We start from the raw sequence: 22678 nt of genomic DNA, 5'->3' as shown, positions 1-22678 counted from the left end.
AACCCCCAAGCAAGGCCAGGTTATATAGCTGGAAGAATCTTGTATTTTTAATATTAGTTTGCATCTTCTTTAAGGACTTTTGTTGGTCTTTAAATGTTTTTTCATCTTTTCTCAGAAAACCATCTAAAAGTAAACAGAAAAGTAAAACATAGCTCAGATTGTGATCTTCACAAACTCAAATTAAGCCCAAATCAGTACATTTTGATTGCTTTTCCCTTAATTTCTCCCACTGCGTCTGCCTGGGAATTTCACTGCATAAGAATTATTGCATTGGTCTCTAACACCGTTTATAACTAGTTTCCACAGGAACTTCAACAAGGTGGAAAAACTCCAATCACTTGATAGCTTGTAGTTTCAGAATTGGAAAAATTTAGCACACAGCCTGTGTCGCTGGCCCAACAGCAACACACAAAATTCAGTGGGAGTAAAAACAACACCACTTTGAGGTTAGACAACAGATTAAAATATCAATATGGATATTGACACAATGACAGGGAATAGCTATCATTCTGATCATTTTACCGTCTACTTGTAACACTTTATTTTACTTTTTTTCAAATCTCTTTGATAAATGAAAGGCAGATGTGGGATGAAAATCCTCTGGTTGTTGCGATATTATGTAGAAAGTAAATGAAAACAGACCTAAACAAGCTTGTTTAAAAAAAAAAAATCCAAGAGTCATCATTCAACAACACATTAAAATTTTCACGTCTACTCCTGTCAACTGCTTCCACTCTGACTTTAGTGTCCTCATCAATTCACACAAAAATCTCCTCAGGGACCAACAACTCCAAAGGGCCCTCCTAAAATTTTGTTCATAACATTAAGATTGTTGGCATGATTTCAAAGGTCACTCCCTCCCTAGAAACTAAGTTTTTTATTTATTTATTTATTTATTTATTTATTTATTTTATTTTATTTTATTTTATTTTATTTTATTTATTTATTCATGAGAGACACACAGAGCGAGGCAGAGACACAGGCAGAGGGAGAAGCAGGCTCCATGCATCAGGAGCCCAATGTGGGATTCGATCCCAGGTCTCCAGGATCGTGCCCTGGGCCAAAGGCAGGCGCCAAACCGCTGCGCCACCCAGGGATCCCAGAAACTAAGTTTTTTAAACAGGAGACCTCAGAGGTGAGGCCTAGGTTGTTTGAGTCCATTCATAATCATTCTGGACAATCTGTTTTTCCTTTTTTTTTTTTTGACAATCTGTTCTAATGGCGTTCCCTGTCCTTGAGGAAAGGTGCCATCGAATGTATTAAAGTAATCATTATACAACTCTGCTGCTTACATGAGCATATTTACCACACACTTTCACTACAAAACTCGGTTTGAATGGTTTAAGTTTTTGGTTTAACTCTTCCTACTATTGCTGTGACCAAATCTCCTATTAGTTTCTGTACGTTGACAGCCGCTCAGTGTATTAACAATTCCTTTCCATCCACCTATCCCAACTCCTAGAAGAAGTTGTTGTTGTTGTTTTAATCTCCCAGCCTCCACTACTGCTTTCTCACACTCAGTAAACATGCCCAGACACTACTTTCGGCACATTCATCAACGCTGTCGACTGACCAAACCGGTGGGAAAATGCACTGAAGGGGGGTATAGGTAGAGGGAGAAGAACACCGTCGTTTGCACCCTTTGGTGCCTTAGGTCGAGCCCAGAAACAAAGTAGGAACCCGGTTTGGGCAGCCTGTTTCGGTGGGGAGGGCAAATGCTCCGCTAATGTGAGGAAAAGGATTAGGCAGGTGAAGAGGAGGGCGATTATACCCCCAAACCAGGTAGTGTCTCCCTTTCCCCCCTTCCAAGAGCTGACAAAAAGGGCAAAGGCCCTTGTGCTGGGGACCTAACGTGAGTGTGTGTGTGGGGGGGGGTGGGGGGGGGGATAATGGAAGAGCTGTCGGTTCTCCTAGGCCGACAGGGAACGCAAGGGTGGCTAGCGCACAGAGCGGCTCTGCGGACTGTTGGAAGATAAAGACGGAAGGAGAGGGGCAGGCTCGGTGGCCTCCCCGGGTTACCCGCAAGGCGAGGCCAGAGAGCCTGGGGAGGCCGTCACCCCGTCAGGGCCGGGCTGCTCCAACATCTCCAGGGGTCGGGTCCTCCCCCGGGGGCGCGACCTGCGAGCCCCGGACGTCCCTGCCCAGGTCCTGGTACTTACCCCCGCGGTCTCCTCAGCCGAACATTCCAGCAAACTCCGGTCGATGGCCTGCACCTCGGGCTCCAGCTCCGACGCCATCTTCCTTCCTCCTCCCCAGCGCTGACGCTGCTACCGCCGCCCCGAGGGCCGCGGCCTCGCCACAGCCGCGGCCGCCGAGACCGCCACCCGTGCCTCAGGCAGTCGGTCCGGAGTTATCCAGGCGGCCGCGGGTGGGGAAGGAGGACAGGAGCGTGAGGTAAGCCGGACAGGGGCGAGAGCGGCCTCCGGCGCTCCCTCCGGGCCCGGTGCCCGAGAGTCAAGACCTGCCCTCGTCCCTGCCCCGGAGAAGGACACCCAGAGCCCAGGACCTGGCACTCTTGGCTAGCGCCTACCGCGTCCGGCACCGGGAAAGGGGGATACCACCCGAGGGCGGGAGCAGAGCAGCCTGGGAACTGTAGTCCTCCTGGACGCGGACGCGAAGCCGGTGGCGGCCCTTATAGGGTGTCCCGCGAAGGCATTGTGGGAGTTAACCGGGGGAAGGGCAGATGCAGATAGGCGGGCGGGGCTTTCCTGTACTGCGCGGACCCTGGGAAGAGACCAGCGGAAAGAAGCGCTCACCTGGGAAGAGGCCGGGGAGCAAGACATTGTGGGAACTGTAGTTCTACTCCCCCCAGCTCCTTTTGTTCCTGTTGGTATCCGCAGATACTAGAACGGTGCCTGGCACGTGGTACACATCAAGTACTTTCCAAAGCCTGTTGTGGGTAGGCCGACAGATACCGAGGAAAGAATGGGAGAATAATTGCATTCTATTCCCATAGTTCTATGGCCCTGTCATTTATCATGCCCTCCTTTTTTGGACTGTAACTGAGGTGGCCAATACCCAGATTTTTTTAAGGTTTTAAAACATACCTAAATACTGTTGGAGAAAACACATTTCCAAGTAATTTAGTTATGGCCACTTATCAAAACTTATTATAAATGTTGCTGCAAAGGAAAAGGAGCCTACTAGGCCAAGTCTGTCAAGATTTACTCTTGACAGGGACATTTTATAAAAATAGATAAGGTACAAAAGAAAATTATGTTTGGTTAGAGGTAATTAGGCTCTTGATTGACGATTGGGTGAGTGGGTTTCTTAGAACTAGTCTTCAGTTCCTTTAGAGTTTATCAGAAAATTGCTTACACATTTTATCAAGCATGCTAATTTATTCTGAGAAGGAGATTGTGAATTAGGGGGAAAAAAAAAAAAAAGATCTGACATAATCCAGGCCTGGGACGTGTTTTTGTTTTGGCAATTGTTCTAAAAATAATATTAACTAAGTGTCTTGTTTTTCCTTTTTTTATTAGGAAATAAAAATTACCCATAATCTCATAGTTCAAAATAGTCTTGCTATCACTTTTATTTTTTTTTAAGATTTTATTTATTTACTCATGAGAGACACACACAGAGAGAGAGGCAGAGACACAGGCAAAGGAGAATCAGGCTCCATGCAGGGAGCCTGACATGGGACTCGATCCCGGTTCCCCAGGATCAGGCCCTTCCTTGGCTGAAGGCAGTGCTAAACCACTGAGCCACCAGGGCTGCCCTTGCTATCACTTTTAAAGATAGGATTAGAAATTCAAACTTAATAGGAACATATTTTTTAAAAGATTTTTTTATTATTATTATTTGAAAGAGAGTGTGCACAAGAAAGCATGAGAGAGTGTGCAGGAGTAGAGGGGAGGGGCAGAGGGAGAAGGAGGAGCAGGTTCCTCGCTGAGCAGGGAGCCTGACTTGGGGGTCCATCTCAGGACCCCAAGATCGTGACCTGAGTCAAAGACAGACGCTTAACCCATTGAGCCACCCAGGTGCCCAATAGGAATATTTTCTTCATTTATCTATTTATTTTTAAAGTAAGCTTGAACCCACAACTCCAAGATCAAGAGTCACATGCTCAACTGACAGTCTACCAGACATGAATGTAAAAATATTTTAAAAGGAAAAATGAAAACTACCCCACTTACCCCCAGTCTCCCCTCCCCCCAAATAATTTTTAATACTTCCTTATGATTCTATCTAGAAAAAAAAGTATGTATATATCTGCATAGATATCTAGAATGCGAGATCTTGAAATGTTCTGTTTTACTTTCTTCTCTGCCCAATTTCTTTGCACTGTTACCCTAACTAGTTAGAGTCAAGCTGAAGGAAAACTGGGATAGTTAGAACCTGAAAGCAAAGATAATGCCTCTTTAAGGGTCCTAACATAGAATTAAAGCCATTAAAACAGATTGTAAAGAAAATTTCTGCTGTTAACACTATTTCCTCCTATTACTTTTACATTAATTTTAATGTTTTTTCTAAATTCTTGAGTTGGATGTTTGTTATTAATATTTAATACATTTAATAGCAAACATTAAGCAGTTTGCAAACTTAAGCATGAATCAGAATCACCTGGAGGTCTTGAAAAAATATAGATTTCTAGATACCAACTTCAAAATTTCTAATTCAATAGATTTTGGGTGGAGATAGAAAACTACATTTCTGTCAAGTTCCTGGGTCATCTTGCTGGCCTGGGGACCAACTTTAGAATCATAGATTTATTTTATTTTTTTAAAAAAGATTTATTTATTTAAGAGAGACAGAGAGAGAGCACCAGTGGGGGAAGAGGGGACAGGGAGAGGGAGAAGCAGACTTCCCACTCAGCAGGGAGCCTGATGTGGGGGCTCCATCCCAGGACTTTGGGATCATGACCCAAGCTGAGGTCAGACGCTTAACCGACTGAGCCACCCATGCACCCCAGAATCATAGATTTATTGAGGCAATACATTTCCATTATCTACTGCTTTGATTGCATTCCACAAACTTTGGTATATAGTGATTTCATTATCATTCACTGCTAAATGTGTTGTAATTTTGTTATGACTTCTTTGGCCCATATACTATATTTTAAATTTTTCAAATGTGTGTGGCATTGTTATTGTTTGTTATTGCTTTCTCATTGTATCATATTATAGGCAGAGAACATGGTCTATATGGTATACATTGTTTAGTATAAAATGACATTCACGTTGCAGTCTATGGTATACATTGTTTAGTATAAAATGACATTCACGTTGCAGACTATGGTCAACAAATTCTTCAAAGCCATTTTTTCTCCAAATAATACCTTCAAATATTTCTTCAAATATTACCAATTAGTTCTATTCTCTCCTTCTGGAACTTCTGTTTGAAACTTCTTTTCTATCCTCTATTAATCTTTTTCATTCTTCTATACTTTTAACTGTCTGTGCCATATTCTGCACGTATCTTCTAGTGTGCAAACTCTCTTCAACTGTCTAATCTGATAATGAAAAATCTACTGAGTTTTTATTTTCAGTGATTTCCTTTGTCTTTCTAGAAATTATATTTAATTCATTTCAAAGATTCCTGTTTTCTTTCATGTCTTGTTACTTATGTATGGTTCTAAATCTTTTTTGTATCTTTAATACTTTAAAATATGCATATTCAGTAGTGTTCATTAGATTGTTGTAGGTATGAAGATCTTGGGAATCTAATCTTACTTTGTGTGTGTGTGTGTTAATGATTTAAATGATTGTTTCCTTTCTGCTTTGTAATTATGAGTTTTGAGATCATCTTCATTTAACATTAGCTGTTGGAAATTTAAGAGGCCTCTGATAAGAGCATGTACCTTCAAAGCAGTTTTCCATTTGCCTCTGCAAAGTCAGGCATTCTAGAAGCATTGTAAAGTCAGGACCAGGTACTCTGGGAGTATCATATATGTAGGACCAGTCTTTATGTTAGTTTCTTGGCTTGAGGTTCCCTAATAATATAAATTCAATTGTGTGGCATGGTCCCTGTTTATCCATTTTTAAGGGAGAATACTTTTTCCTACTTAGAGTCAAGGTTAAAAGTTTCCTTGTCAGTTCCCTCTGCAGGTCAGTACATGTTTTTCTAGTCCATCTTTTCACCAGTGTTACTCTCCTTTGAGAGCCCTGGCTTTATGTAGGGATCACAGTTTCAATTTGTGTTTCTTGGATCCAAGGTTGTCTTATGTTCCCATGTGGGTATTTAAAACATCCAGTTGAACAGGGCATATTGAATATCTCATGACAGTGAAGCATGAGGGTAGGGAAGAGACTAGGGAATCACAACATCAAAATTTTGGAAGGTGGGATTCAAATGGATGAGAAATAACTAACTTAGCAGTCAGAAAATGCTGAAACCTAAGTTAGCAGCAGAGAAGCCCAGAATCAAGGGAATTTATGAATAGAACTCTGAAAGTCTTAGAAATTTAAAGCATCATATTACTCTGAGAGTGGGTGAAGATAATGCTTCAGAGCAAGAATATTGTTTGAAAGTCTATAGAGCAAGAAGTTAGATCACCCTATCTTCTACCCTGGAAGAAGACTGGAGGCTTTTCCTCTAGACAGGCTGCATCTAAGGTCTTTAGACTGAAACACCAGGCACAGCTAAGGACAGAGACACAGTACTAAATACTAGAGCGTTAATTCAAAGTCTATACACTAAACAGGCTCACTCCCGTGCATTTCCCCACACTTGACTCTGAGAACACCAGTGGCTGGCTGGTAACTCCTGGGGAGGAGTTTGAGAGAGTCTTCTGAAGAGAAACTGACCAGCTGAAAAGAAAGAAAATCTAGGGATGCCTGGGTGGCTCAGCGATTGAGAGTCTGCCTTCAGCTCAGGGCGTGATCCTGGAGTTCTGGGATCAAGTCCCACATCGGGCTCCCTGCGAGGAGCCTGCTTCTCCCTCTGCCTGTGTCTTTGCCTTCTCTCTGTGTCTCTCATGAATAAATAAATAAAATCTTAAAAAAAAAAGAAAGAAAGAAAATCTGTCAGAGGGGTGGAACCCTGTATTAGATTCCTTGGGCTGCTATAACAGAACACCATCAACTGAGTGGCTTAAAAAACAGAAATTTATTTTCTCATAGTTCTGGACTTTTAGAACATCAGGAACAAAGAGAGAATCCTACAACTTCCAGAAAGAGAAAACACAAAGGCAAAGAATCAGAATGGCACCAATCTTTAAAATATGCAGAGTAAAAACTCTGAAAAATAGGAGTTCTAGAAAGAATGACAACAAAAATGGATGAGTATAAATTATAAAGGAAAATTTTCAAGAAAACTTGCAAGAAGTGGGCAGCCCAGGTGGCTCAGTGGTTTAGCACCACCTTCAGCCCAGGGCGTGATCCTGGAGACCCGGGATCGAGTCCCACATCAGGCTTCCTGCATGGAGCCTGCTTCTCCCTCTGCCTGTGTCTCTGCCTCTCTCTCTCTCTCTCTCTCTCTCTCTCTCTCTCCCCCTCTGTGTCTCTTATAAATAAATAAATATAATCTTTTTTTAAAAAAACTTGCAAGAAGTGAAATATATGAAATTCTAGACTGAGGGAGCCCATCCACTACCTAGATCAATTGCTTTAAATACAGCAATATTGGAGTGCCTGGCTGGCTTGGTTGGAAGAGCATGTGACTCTTGATCTTGGGGTTGTAGGTTCAAACTCCACATCAGGTGTAGAGATTACTTAAAAGTAAGATATTTTTTAAAAGATTTTTTAATTTATTTAAGAGAGAACACAAGAGAGAGCAAGCGAGCACAAGCATGGGGGAGAGAAAGAGTAGAGGGGGAGGCAGAAGCAGACCTCCCAGGACCTCAGGATCATTACCTGAGCCAAAGACAGATGGTTAACCAACTGAGCCACCCAGGTGCCCTGAAAATAAGCTATTTTTAAAAAAGATTTTATTTATTTATTCACGAGAAACACACAGAGAGAGAGAGGGAGGCAGAGACACAGGCAGAGGGAGAAGCAAGCTTCATGCAGGGAGCCCGATGTGGGACTCCATCCCTGGTCTCCAGGATCATGCCCTGGGCCGAAGGCAGCGCTAAACCGCTGAGCCATCCGGGCTGCCCAAAAATAAACTATTTTTAATAAATAAATAAATAAATAAATAAATAAAGCAACATCATGGCAAATCATCAAGAACTTTTAGAACATTAGGATCAAAGAGAATCCTACCAACTTCCAGAGAGTAAAAACACAAAGACAACAGAATCAGAATGGCACCAATCTTTAAAATATGCATTTAAGATCATATTTATTATATTTTTATCCAACATTTCTAGATATTTGTGTTGGGAGTGGTGGTTACCTAGGTGATAAAGTTTATTATATTTTCCAGATAACTAAAATGTGAGTTGAATGAAGCAGGGACCCTGTTTTCATGCATGTGTCCATGTTCCTAGAACAGTGTTTGGAACATAGTAGGTGCCCAATAAATTTTTACTAGATGAATGAGTAAACCACAACTCCACTTTGATCTTTTAAAAAGATTTATTTATTTATTTATTCATTCATTCATTCATTTAATATATAGAGAGAAAATGTGCAGGCAGGGGAGAGGCAAAGGGAGAGGGAGAAGGAGAAAACCAGACTTTGTGCTGAGCACAGAGCCTGATGTGGGGCTCAATATCAAGATCCTGAGATGGTTACCTGAGCCAAAATCAAGAGTCAGATGCTCAACCGACTGAGCCACCCAGACTCCTCTCCACATTAATTTTCTTAATTCCATAATGCTCCGTTCTTTTTAATAGCTACATAGTATTCCGTGATATGAATGCATCATAATGTATTTAGCCTTACTAATGGACTCATTGGCTTTTTTGGTGTTTTGTGTAATTAATAAATTCCTTGTTCATATAGATTGGTAAATTCTTATAAGTGTAGGCATGTAAGGGAGCCATATGTGAGGTAGGGAAAGAATTGAGTTTAGCCCTGAGTGAAGAGTTAGTCACATGAGATCTGGGACAAGAGCATTCTAGACAAAGGCCCTGAGCAAAGGCCCTGAGGCTGAAACAGACTTGAATTAAGAATATATATAAAAGCTATGACTTTATGGCAAAACATTTTCAGATAGGGGCACCTGGGTGGCTCAGTTGGTTGGGTATCTGACTTAATTTTCAGCTTAGGTCATGATCTTGAGATTATGGGGTCGAGCCCTGCATTGGGCTCTGCCCTGGGTGTGGGGCCTGCTTGGGATTCTCTCTTGCCCTCTCCCTTTGCGCCCCCCCCCAATATATTTTTTAAAGTTTTCAGATAAATAAATGCTGTGGTTATTAGTAACAGGTATATTATTCCTATTTACTAAAACCTTTTCAGATGCATTATTATTTTCACTTAAGACATGATGGAACTGGAGTTCATATAGATAACTTACTCAAAGTCATTGTGACAGATTGATTGCAGTGTTATGGCCCTAATTAATGTCCCCCAAAACCAATTCCACTAAAATGTGACTCTGTCACAATCTTTGCACCTATTTTCCCATCCTTTGAAACTGGGCTGGCCTCATGACTTGCTTTAGTAACTAGAATGCAATGAAAATTACAGTATGCCAGTATGCCAAGCCTAGATCTCTAGAGGTGGTCTTGCATACTCCGACCCTCTTTCTTGGACCTCTGCTTTCTCCATGGCAGCAAGGTTGGTCTAGCCTTCTGGGATGAGAGACCACATGGAGGAGAACAGAGGTACACAGGTTAACAGCCAGCCAACTCCTGGAAGCATAGTCACCTTGCTGACCTGTGGGTAGCTGCAAGCATGTGAGGGAGTCCAAGGAGACCAGAAAAACTGGCCTAAATTCCTGACCTGTAGAATTGTGCACCAAATGATTGTTATTTTAAGCCACTGAGTTTTTAAGTGGTTTTTATATGCAAAAGTAGCTAATTGATTTTAGATTAGTAGCAGAGCTGAAAATTGAACTTAGGTCTCTCCAACTTGGAAGCTCTCATATTCTTTCCATGCTATTTTGCCCCCCTCATGTACCCATTTCTAGGAAAATTAATTTATTAGATTTCTCATAATTCAAATAACCAAACTCACAGATAATAGGAGATAATCCAGTCTCCTGTTTTCCTTGACAGATCCTAAAATAATTAGTTGGATCTTCTTAGAGGCCATGGGTAAAATATTGAGAACTTTTGTCCTTGATATATTTCAAAACATTGAACTGAGATCTTTCTATCTTAGAAGGATCACACACACTCTTGGGAACAAGGTTATCCAGCTCCCTCTTTGATAGTGAGATAATTGGCAGTGATGACAGCCTATTTTAACTTATTTTTCTCATTTGTGGTATTATGAGTGGGTTCCCTCTAGTTTCTAAAAACATGTTATAAAGCAGCTGGTAGGTAGAGTCCTCAGGCAATAACAAAGTAAACAATATATGAATAGACAAATTAAGGTTTTGAAGAGTATTTCATTTTTTCTATATCTATCGTCACTGATGTAAGTTATCTCTGAGGAATGGAACACTAGGAGACTTGTGGTTTTCTGCTCCCTAAAGGCAGCTTATCAAGATCATCATTTTTCCAGATGTGGGAAGGATTATCACATGGCATACCGTGAAGCAGAATTGTCCAGCTAGCACATTCCACCCAATTAATTATTTCTGTTAATTGGGTGTGGAGGGGTGTGACAAAGACTCTGTCTTTTTTTTTTTTTTTAAGACTCTGTCCTTGACCTACCTCTAGTCAGGTTCTTCTGAGTCCTCTTTTTATTTATTATTTATTTATTTATTTTTTAATTTTTATTTATTTATGATAGTCACACACACACACAGAGAGAGAGAGAGAGAGGCAGAGACACAGGCAGAGGGAGAAGCAGGCTCCATGCACCGGGAGCCCGATTCGATCACGGGTCTCCAGGATCGTGCCCCGGGCCAAAGGCAGGCGCTAAACCGCTGCGCCACCCAGGGATCCCTGAGTCCTCTTTTTAACTGGGCCTTGGGATCTGTCCTTGGCCCGCTTATTCTAGTTTAGCAAGAATCATGCTGAGTCAGTTTGGCAAGAATCTCCCATCTTTGGTCTGATCACTTTGCTATTTAATCAAATTCCTCATCCCTCATCCTTGATATTTTATCACCCTAGCCTGCCTTCAGCAAGAATCTGGCTAAGTTGGTCTAGCTATCCTCTCAGCTTTGATGTTTCCTCTTAACGATCGTCACTCTCTGACCCCATCCTGCTCCTTGGCTATAAATCTCTATTCCTTGTTGTAGTCTGAGCCTGATCTTTCTCCTCAACTACAAAACCCCATTGAATAAAGTCTTCTTTACCATCTTTAAGCAAGTATCATGAATATTTTTTTTCTTGACAGGTGCAATGTACTCTTTAAAGTGTATAAATAATTGTACTTAGTTATTATATGAGGCAAAATGAAAGAAAGAGTCTGGTATCCGCCTGGCTTTGCAAAGACATTAGTAAACCAGTGACACCCAACCCAAAAAGGACAAAGGCGTAAGGCTGCTAGGAAGGGTACTGTTCTACTGGCCTCTCAGAACCCATCATTCACAAGTTTAGTTACTGTAGCAAATGCTGTGGATTGGCTTGCTAGCCAATTTCATCTGGGTATGCTTTCCTGTGCTACAAAGTGTGGTAAGCCAAACACTACATTTCTCACCTTCCTTTGCAAGCAGGGCTCTTAGACAAATCAGTTATATGTGCTCCGATGAGATTTAGAAGTTGAAAGTGAGGGCAGCCGGGGTGGCTCAGCGGTTTGGTGCTGCCTTCCACCTGGGATGTGATACTGGGGACCCAGGATCGAGTCCCATGTTGGGCTCCCTGCGTGGAGCCTGCTTCTCCCCCTGCCTGTGTCTCTGCCTCTCTCTCTGTGTGTCTCTCATAAATAAATAAAATCTTAAAAAAAAAAAAAAGTTGAAAGTGAGTTGGAGGCTGTCTTTCTGTCTCCATGGCTCTTATCAAGCATGATCATGGAGATGTTGAGTTGTCTGCAGCAGGATCCAGTCTATAGTTTCTAGAATATTATGAGACCATTATTATGGCAGTAGCAGTAATTTCCAGATTCTTGGATTGCAGCTGGGGGTGGGGTGGGGGCATATTCTTAAATTTAGCAGTTCCAGGATCACTTTCCCAGATGTTCATCCTAAAATTGCATCTCTACTCTAATTAACTTGTGAGGATCTACTTTCTTGTATCAATATCTACTTACTTAAAACAAAACAAAACAAAACAAAACAAAACAAAACAAAACAAAAAACCTGCATCACAGTTTCTATTTTTTGCAACTAGACCTTTATCAATGGTTACTGTGATGATTAATTTTAGGTGTTAACTTGGTTGAGCTATGGTGCCCAGTTGTTTGGTCAAACACTAGTATGGATATGGCTGTGCAGGTATTTTGCAGATGTGATTAACATTTACAAGCCAGTAGACTTTAAGTAAAGAAGGTTACCCTTGATACTCTAGGTGGGCCCCATCCAGGCAACTGAAGGCCTTAAGAACAAAAACTGAGGTTTCCTGGAGAAGAAGGAATTTATTTCAAACTATAACAGAGATCTTATCTGAGTTTCCAGCCTACTGGCCTGCCCTACATTTTCCAGACTTGCCAGCGCTCTTGATCGTGAGAGCCAATTCCTTACAATAATTCTCTCTCTGTATCTATAAACTGGTTCTATTTCTCTGGAGAATCCTCACTGATACAATTACTAATTAGCAAATGCACATTTATTTTGTTGTTGGGCTCCTTTAATTAACCATATAGTTTTTCCATTTCATATTAAAATTTTTCTAATTAAAAATTTATTTTTTAATAGATACTATTACCACATGGCCTATAATTTTAAAAGTATGAAAGGGTATTGTAATGAAAAGTAAATCATTCTCCTACCCCTTCTATTTAGCTATTAGGTTCTCTCTTCTGAAGACAGCTACTGTTTCCATTTTTTGATGTGTCCTTCTAGAGTTTCTGTACAAGTATTTTCTTGTTCCTATACCAATGGTAGCATACATGCACATTTTCTGTATTATTCCTTTTCATTTAGGAGATTTCTCCACATGTATATCGAGTCCCTTCTTTTTAAAAATAGGCTAGCTAGCATTCCAATAGATATGTTTTATTTATTTTAACGATCCCTTGTTGATGATGTTTAAATCATTTCCAATCTTTTGTACTTACAGACCATGCGGCAATCAATAACTGTAAAAATATCATGATGCACATGTGTGAGTCTATCTGTGGGACAGATACATTCTCAAAGCTGGAATTTCTCGATTACAGGATGTAAGTGTTTTTTAAATTTAATTTTTCTCAAAATTACTCATGCGCAAATTTCAGGAATTAAAGGCTTCTACAAAGTTTGTTAAGAAAAAAAAAAAAGGAAGAAGAAAAAACCCAAAGCAGTCCCTAGTCTCTTTCCTCCCATTTCTCCTTCTCAGAGGCAATCACTTTGAATTATTTTAGCTGCTTCCCTATCTCAAAATAGCTTCCCTGTACTGCTTCTTGATTTTTTTTTCCATTTTAGGTATCGTTTATGCACTTCCTGTAACGAAAGATGAGGATTTGACTCTCCTTCAGTCCCTGCCCCCAGCACATACACACACCCTTCCTATTTCTCTATCCTCCTAATAAAGCTATATGACAATGATTTTGTGATATTTTTCTCTAGAGAGAATAGGGAGATAATTCAATCTTTTCTTGAGCATGGTTAATCATAATTTGTTTTTATTATTGATAGTAGAGATGTATAAAATAAACAACTTTCCATACACATAGTATTGCTCTGCTATAGGTTGAAGCAGAATTCTGATAAGTTTTGTGTAAATGTTTCGCACCAAAACAAAACAAAAAACCTGTGTGGCGCATTTATAATTGTATGTGTTGCATTATCCAGTATGTTCCTGATAGGAGAAAACTGAATTGCTAAGAACTGAATCCATCACTTGCAATTTCCTGTATCTGATTAATGGAAAAAGTTTTCCACAGACTAGCTTCTGGTTCTTTACATTCAGACCTTGTTTCTCTGCTCCTACTCACCTACTTCTGCTGCTAGGCATCATAGTACATCTTGTTAGAACCTCTGACCCTGTACCCTCATGCAATAGCCCTAGGTGAGTTAGTACAGTAGGAGGTAGGAATATTCCTGAAGCAATTCCTACTGGAATGGTTGACAATAAGCTAACTTTATTCAGATGTGACTGTAAGCTACATAAATAAATCCAACTAAATCTAAATTGCATAGATCTTCAACTTACTTTCCCTTGGTTCCCAAAACTGCATATATGACAAAGGGAAAGTTGGATAGGAAAGAGACAGTGAAGTTGACCAATCGCAGTAAAAATATCTTTCCTTGCAAATTTTACCAAATACATGATTGTGTGTAGGGCTCCTGAAGCTGAGGTTAGGGCTCCTGAAGCTGAGGCTTCATTAGCTTCACGAGCAATCCACTGCTGGCTCTAAGCCTACAGAGCAATCAACTCATTTTGGAGTAGGTCAGAAAACTCCAAGAGAGATTTCAAGATAAAATTTATAAGGAAAGATTTAGTGACTTGGTGGAGACTTAGGAATTGAACATTCTGATGTGTTCAGAGAAAACTGTAAAAATGAAAAAACAAGACAAGTATTAACTCCATGGGAAACAAAAAGCTGTGCAGGAAAAGTCACTGTAATTTACATATGGCTCAGCTATAATTAATTTTTATCAGCATAATGATATAAACTCTAAGGAATGGATAGATGGACAGATTGGTGTTTTATTTTTATTTTTTTAAGATTTATTTATTTATTCATGAAAGACATGGAGAGAGGCAGGGACATAGGCAGAGGGAGAAGCAGGTTCCCTGCGGGGAGCTGGATGGAAGACTTGATCCAGAACCCCGGGATAATGACCCGAGCCAAAGGCAGATACTCAACCACTGAGCCACCCAGGCACCCCTGGTGTTTTATTAAGTATAATATAATGTTAAGTGTAGAATTTGGGTGGTAGGTAGATAGTGTTTATCATGAAATTCTTGGTACTTTTCTATAGGTTTAAAATTTTTCACAATAGATTTTGGGGAGGAAAATTATGCAGCTGAAAAATATAGAGTGAAAAGACATGGATCAGCGGAACCTGGGTGGTTCAGTCACTTAAGCGTCCAACTCTTGATTTCAGCATGAGTCATGATCTCAGAGTTGTGAGATCAAGCCCCATGTTGGGCTCTGAGCTGAGAGTGGAGCCTGCTTATGTTTCTCTCTCTCCCTCCCCACCCTCCTTAGCTCAATCTGGCTCTCTCTCTTTCTCTAAATAGATAAACAAAGACATGGATCAAGCAGTTAACACAAAAAAAAATTCTATTTTTCTGAATTTTGTGTTTGTAGTATTTTCCTGCTTTTATTTATTTTTTAAAAGATCTTCAAAAATTTATTTATTCATGAGAGACAGAGGGAGAGAGAGGCAGAGGCACAGGCAGAGGGAGAAGCAGGCTCCATGCAGGGAGCCTGATGTGGAACTCGATCCTGGGTCTTCAGGATCAGGCCCCGGGCTGAAGGCAGTGCTAAACCACTGAGCCACCCAGGCTGCCCCTGTATTTTCCTGCTTTTAAAAATTTATAGCTTATTATGATTTATTTTCTCATTCTACATAAGTATTCATTTTCATACTTAATTTTGTATTTGTAATTTCATATTTTCTTTTCTTTTTTTTTTTTTTTTAAGATTTCATTTATTTATTCATGAGAAACACAGAGAGACAGAGATAGAGCCAGAGAGAGAAGCAGGCTCCACGCAGGGAGCCCCATGTGGGACTTGATCCCTGGACGACAGGATCACGCCCTGAGCCAAAGGCAGAAGCTCAACCGCTGAGCCACTCAGGTGCCCCTTTATTTTCTTTTTTAAGGTTTTATTTATTTGTGTGTGTGTGAGAGAGAGAGTGCATGAGCAAGGGGGAAGAGCAAAGGGAGAGGGAGAAGCAGACTCCCTGCTGAGAAGGGAGCCTGATGTGGGACTCAATCCCAGGACCCTGCAATCACACCCTGAGCTGAAGGCAGATGTTCAACAACTGAGCCACCCAGGCACCCTGAGAAGCTCTCTTTTGAGCTTGCAATTATGGAATTATTTTTCTTTTGCTCTCCCACTTGATTCATAGTTTGCCGGAGTATAGAATTCTAGGTTGGAAATAATTTTCCTCCAGAATTTTGAAGGCAGTTCCCAATTGTCTTCTGTCTCCCAATATTTCTTTCTTTTTTTTCCCCAATATTTCTATGAAGAAATCTAGAGCCATTCTAATTACTGATTATTTATGATCTGTTTTTCCATCTCTGGAAGCCTAAGTGATCTTTTTATGCTTGGTGTTCTGAAATTTCACAAAGAAGTGATTGATGTGGATCAGTTTCCATTCATTGGTGCTGAGCAGTGAGTGAACCCTTTCAATATGAAACCTTGGAGCACCTGGGTGGCTCAGTCATTTAAGCATCTGCTTTCTGCTCAGGTCATGATCCCAGGCTCCTGAGGTTGGGCTCCCTGCTCAGTGGGGAGTCTGTTTCTCTCTTTTCCTCTGCCCTCCCCCACTTGTGCTCTCTTTTGCTCTCTCTCAAATAAATAAAATCTTTATTTATTTTTTTAAATAAAATCTTTAAAAAATATATGAAAACTCATGTTCTTAAGGTCTGAAGATTTTATTATTTTTAAAAAGATTTATTTATTTGTTTGAGGAGCTAGGGGCAGAGGGAGAGGGAGAAGGAGAGAAGTAGATTCCCACTGAGCACAGAGACTGACATGGGGCCTGATCTCATGCTGAGATCATGACCCTGAGATCAAGACCTGAGCCAATATCAAGAGTCAGACACTTAACCAATTGAACCACCCAGGCACCCTTAACATCTTGTTCTTATTTATTTATTTATTTATTTATTTATTTATTTATTATAGTCACACAGAGAGAGAGAGAGGCAGAGACACAGGCAGAAGGAGAAGCAGGCTCCATGCACTGGGAGCCCGATGTGGGATTCGATCCCGGGTCTCCAGGATCGCGCCCTGGGCCAAAGGCAGGCGCCAAACCGCTGCGCCACCCAGGGATCCCTAACATCTTGTTCTTATTTTATGATTTCAATAGGTTGTCTCTGAGGATATCTATGGTATGTGTGGTGTGGTATTTTCTTCTCTCCCATATAGTTTGTTTTACCCAGGTTCCTTTCTTTCTGTTAGTTTTGGTCTCTACTTTTGATATCAGAGGCTGTAATCTGTGGATATTGGCTCATTTTTAAGGGTGAGAGACTAAACAACTAATGAGATGCTCTGAAAATGTGGGTAAGGCATCAATTGTGAAGTTTGCTGTTGGATGATCTGCCTGGGAGGTTTTTCTGGGAAACTCTGATGTCAATATCTTTAGGTCTTTCCTCTTAGTCCAGTCTGATTTCTCACATAAGACACTTAGTCTTTTGCCTAGATGGTAAAATGGTTTTATCTTTCCCCACTATTAATGGAGTAGTCCAATATGGCATCCACTGCCAGAAACTGTAGGAACACAATGTCCAGATTCCCAAATTAGTTAAACAAACTCATTGTAGACTGGAACTCATTGTAGACTGTGTTCATTTTTTATTATTAAAAAGGTACTACTATCCTAAAAAAAATCATGCTCTGATCTTGGATCTATATACACCAAATTACAGTTGACTTTTGTTTCCACCCATTACTTATTTTTGCCAGTGGCTACAATAGTTAAATCCTTCCATAGTTGAGCTTACTCCCATATGGTCTTCTATCTGCAAACACTCAAATAATTAAATGTTATTAATTAGAGTATGTAACTGTTCTCTATGTACATCCCATTCTGGCTTAGGAGATTCTTATGTGTTTGGTTTGTCCACAATTGATGGATGAGGAGCCAGCTCATGCTGGAGGTTGTGTTGTAGAAGGAATAAACCCACATACATCAAGGGCTGGTCTTTGACCAAAAAGAACCATAATGAAAATAAGAAGAGCAGAGGAGCTATACTAGAAAAGGAAAATTCAATCAAAGACCTCTTCATGTGATATGAGAGTGTGGAATTTGTGTTTATGATCATATTCAGTCTTTCCTGGGTTTCTCTCCTTCTCCTGTTCATGGTTTGATTCCAAGATAGTAAGTTCATAATGTACCCACCATTTGGTTGAAAGGAGTTTTCATTATTACTTTAATCTTTCTGATGAGGGCAGCCGCGATGGCCCAGCGGTTTAGTGCTGCCTGCAGCCTGGGGTGTGATCCTGGAGACCTGGGATGGAGTCCCACATTGGGTTCCCTGAATGGAGCCTGCTTCTCCTTCTGCCTGTGTCTCTGCCTCTCTTTCTCTCTATGTCTGTCATGAATAAATAAATAAAATCTTTTAAAAAACTAAAAAAAAAAAAATCTTTCTGATGAATTGTGAAATCATAAGTTCCTGTCCCACTTTACCCAGTAAAGTGATTGGTCACCCACATTGTGTAAAACCCAAAAGATAGAGGAAATTTTACTTGAGACTCATATGTTTAGTTGTTATTTTTCCCAGTCCTTCACTTGTGCTTTATCAAAGCTAAGTTTATTTATTTTTTATTTTTAGAAAAATTTTATTTATTTATTTTAGAGAGACAGAGAGAAGACAGAGTGAGAGAGCATGAGCAGGGGGAGACACAAAGGAAGAGGCAGAGAATCTCAAGCAGACTCCACACTGAGCTTGATGGAGCTAGATCTCATGATCCTGAGATCAGGACCTAAGCCAAAACCAAGAGTTGGACGCTTAACCAACTGAGCCACACAGATGTCCTTATCAAAGCTAAGTTTAAAACTCCTTATTTGGGGGTGCCTGGTTGGCTCAACTAGTTAGGAATTTGACTTTGGCTCAGGTCATGATTTCAATGTCCTGGAATGGAGTCTCACATTGGGCTCTGCACTCAGCTGTGAGTCTGCTTGTCCCTCTCCTTCTGCCTCTCTCCATACTCATCCTCTCCCTCTCTCAAATAAATAAATAAAATCTTTTAAAAAACCTTATTTGTAATTATCAGGTCATTCCTCAGTACTGCCAACAAAGCAGAATATGGTAGAGAACAATTAGCACGAGAGTAACTGGCTTATATAGAATTGAGGTCTCCTCATGCATGTTCCTAACCTAATGGATATCCTCAGCAATGAAATGAGGGATTAATTCCTTTGTCTTTCCTTACCTGCTGCTTGGGAGAGATGGGCACATGCTAAGGGTTGTTTTATATTTAGCTTGTAACCCATTCTTGAATCACACAAGTTGTGAAATTGTGTTTCCAAATCAGATACTAAGAAATTAGGACTGTTGGGGTGCCCAGGTGATTCAGTCGGTTAAGCGTCTGAGTCTTGGTTTCAGCTCAGGTCATGATCTCAGGGTGGTGAGATTGAACCCCAAGTCAGGCTCAGGGCTGGGCATGGAGCCTGCTTGGAATTCTCTCTCTACTTCTGCCCAATTCCGTTTCTCCCCCTCTAAAAAAAGAAAGAAAGAAAGAAAGAAAGAAAGAAAGAAAGAAAGAAAGAAAGAAAGAAAGAAAGGAAGGAAGGAAGGAAATCAGGATTGTCATATTCCTGAAGACTTAATTCCATAATGGCTGATTTCACTTAATTAAGCATCAGTTGTTGTGACAACACACTTGTGGCTTTGATAGGCTGAGTGGGCAGTGAAACAATCTACTTTTCAGCAATGGGCAGAGCGTTATCTCTAGGAACAGTGGTAGGTAGGGGAAGACCAACCTCCTTACAGGGTTGTTGAAAATAGCATGTTGCTTTTTAAATATGTTGGACCCTTGCCTTTGCCCAGGCAGTGTCCATTCTCTGAGATCACTCTGTTCGTGTGTCTGCTTGCCTGCCTCCCTCATCTTGCCAGAACAAGGATTCCTCACCAAGGATTTGGTGGCATCCACATGAAGAACCAAGAGTTTAATTTTCTCAGACTTGCCAGTCCAATGAAGCAAAGTCAATGGTCAACATTCCTTTTTTTTTTTTTTAAGATTTTATTTATTTATTCATGAGAGACACAGAAAGAGAGGCAGAGACACAGGCAGAGGGACAAGCAGACTCCATGCAGGGAGCCCATCCGGAAACTCCGGGATCACACCCTGAGCGGAAAGCAGGTGCTCAACCGCTGAGCCACCCAGTGTCCCAATGGCCAACATTCACCACAGCCCAGGGCTTTAAATACACGAGAGAATATGCAGTTTATCTTTAGAGTCCAGAGTCATGTCATTGGCACTGCGTTTAAACGACTCAATTTGCTAAGACCCCTATTCTCCTTTCGAAGTGCAGTACCTCGCCCTCCCCGACCCCGCCAGCTATGAGTCAGATGACTGCGACCCCAGGAAGTTTTAGAATCAAGGCATCCATCCCCACGCCGGGCCCGGCCGGGTTCCGAATTCGACCGCGCATCCTCGGCAATGACGCGGGATGCCTTGCAGGGGGCGCTCTTGCCCAGGGCTGGCCGCCGCCGCTCCGCTGGGAGTCGCGGGGGGAGCCGCGACCCTCCGCGGGGCTGGGCTTTCCTATCCCTGGGGTTCCTCTTCTTGAACAATGGAGCTTGCATTTGTTTGAACATGACCGATTCCCGTTGCACAGCTTGGGACCCAGAAGTACTCGGTGTGTCCCTTTGTTGTTGTACATTCAATAAGCAGCTGGTAGCAGACATTCAAAGGAGCGTGGGGTTTGGCATCTTCAGGACCGGACGCTCGGAGCCAGGTCCTTCCCCTCCCTCAGGAATCCCGGAGAGGAGCTAGCCTCCCCAGGTCAGGAGGACGCACCTCCCGTCCGGGTTGTGATGTGGACTCCGCGGAAGGGCGGCGTGGAGAGCTGTCTGTGGGGCTTCCGAAGCTCTGTGGGGTTCAGACCCTATACAGATTTCGATACTGTACCCAGATGTGCTCTCTAGAGCCCCAAATTCCCATTAATACATGTGTCTTTTTTATTGGCAGGTCGCTGGAAGAACAAAAGCCTCTGCCTGGTTCCAGGGGGAATTCCTCTGGGGTTAGAGATAGAGCCACACGGTATCATACAGGACGCCTGAGGTTTTTTGTGGTTGACAACTCATAACCCTTTCAGTAAAAAAAAGAAAAAAAAAAAAAAAAATCAAGGGAATACAGAATTTCAGGCACAGTTGTTTCTGAATCATCCTAATTACTATGTTGTCATTGAAACGAGTGACTGCAATATCTGCATTATGCCACCTGTTGAAATCCTATCTTATCAGATTGTGGCAGAATTGTTATCAGATTGTTGGAGAATTGGTATTTCACTGCAGCGGGAATAAGGAAATTTCTGATCTTGCCCAATGAAGGCTCACTAGGAGTAGGTTGTCAGATTTTGCAAATACAAACAGAGGACATCCAGTGAAATTCGAGTTTCAGAGAAACAGCCCATAATTTTCTTTTTTTGTACAAGCGTGTCCCAAATCTTGCACAGGATGTACTTATACTAGAGATCAATTTACTCTTTCTCCGAAATTAAAAGTAAGTAGGTGTCCTGTATTTTATCTGGCAACCCTAACTGTAAAAAGAGAGTTCAAAGAATCGATAAGACCTTAGATTCTCAGTCTCATTGCGTGGAGATAACCACTATGAAGGGTTTTGGTTGGGTCTTTCCATAAACTGTTCATGAATATACACAAACATTTGTGTGTGTATCCAAATCTGATTCCTTCGATTGTTAGCTGGGTGACTTTAGAAGCGTTAGTTTCTCTGGATCTGAGTTTCCTTATATGTAAAATGAGGCTAGTGATAGTACCTACTACATAGGGTGTTAATGAAGATTAAATGAGTCTGGGACATATAAGGTACTGAATGGTTATCTATTTTCAATAATGGTGATTATTGCTATGAATATTATATGTCATGTGTTAGAAATTCAATTGGTGACATACAGTAGTCCCCCCTTATCCATGGGGGATATGTCCCATGACTCCCAATGGATGTCTAAAACCACAATAACACCAAACCCTATATATACTGTTTTTTCTTGTACATGCATACCTATGATAAAGTTTAATTTATAAATTAGGCACAATAAAAGATTAACAACAGTAATAAAATTATACAACTATAACAATTTATTGTAATAAAAGTGATGTGGGGATCCCTGGGTGGCGCAGCGGTTTGGCGCCTGCCTTTGGCCCAGGGCGCGATCCTGGAGACCCGGGATCGAGTCCCATGTCGGGCTCCCGGTGCATGGAGCCTGCTTCTCCCTCTGCCTGTGTCTCTGCCTCTCTCTCTCTCTCTCTCTCTCTGTGACTATCATGAATAAATAAATAAAATCTTTAAAAAAAAAATAAATAAAAGTGATGTGAATGTGGTCTCTCTCAAAATATCTTATTGTACTATATTCACCTTTTTCTTCCTGTGATGACATGAAATGATAAAATGCCTACATGATGAGAGGACGTGAGGGGAGTGATGTAGGCATTGTGATATAGCATTAGGCTACTATTGACCTTCTGACAATGTGTCAGAAAGAAGATTATTTTCTTCCAGACAGTGATTTTATGGCAGGTAACTGAAATTACAGGAAGCGAAATCCAGGATTAATGGGGGACTACTGTACTACATAAATTGTTTTATACCTTGCTTTTAATTACCTTTTATGTTTTGCTTCTTTTTTTTTCACAGATGCATGGAATTCCTTTAAAAAAAAAGATTTTATTTATTCATGAGTGATACAGAGAGAGAGGCAGAGACACAGGCAGAGGGAGAAGCAGGCTCCCTGCAGGGAGCCCCATGTGGACTCAATCCCGGGTCTCCAGCATCACACCCTGGGCTGAAGG

General features: G+C 41.2%; 1 protein-coding gene and 1 long non-coding RNA gene across 6 annotated transcripts in view; one reads left to right on the top strand and one right to left on the bottom strand.

The window, feature by feature from the left end:
* Positions 1-2719, bottom strand: part of UBR2 (ubiquitin protein ligase E3 component n-recognin 2) — a 130018-nt gene extending 127299 nt beyond the window's left edge. For 3 of the 5 annotated variants that reach the window (XM_038554089.1, XM_038554087.1, XM_038554086.1), the window contains exon 1: positions 2160-2697. Coding sequence is in view for 4 of the 5 variants with exons in the window: in XM_038554087.1 (XP_038410015.1) it covers positions 2160-2237 (78 nt within the window). In the remaining variant the exon portion in view is untranslated. Of the gene's footprint in view, positions 1-2159 lie in introns of all 5 variants that reach the window. The other 2 variants (XM_038554091.1, XM_038554088.1) reach the window with 2 other exon arrangements.
* LOC102156982 lies at positions 1898-20991 on the top strand. The gene is made up of 3 exons (XR_005367707.1): positions 1898-2394; positions 13100-13202; positions 20838-20991. It is a non-coding gene; the product is annotated as an uncharacterized LOC102156982 (long non-coding RNA).
* The last annotated feature ends 1687 nt before the right edge of the window (positions 20992-22678 follow it).

The sequence above is a fragment of the Canis lupus genome, chromosome 12 (assembly GCF_011100685.1).
Source record: "Canis lupus familiaris isolate Mischka breed German Shepherd chromosome 12, alternate assembly UU_Cfam_GSD_1.0, whole genome shotgun sequence".
NCBI classification, from domain to species: domain Eukaryota; kingdom Metazoa; phylum Chordata; class Mammalia; order Carnivora; family Canidae; genus Canis; species Canis lupus.
The sequence above is the reverse complement of the archived record's forward strand: the minus strand, read 5'-3'. Positions and strand labels throughout refer to the sequence as shown.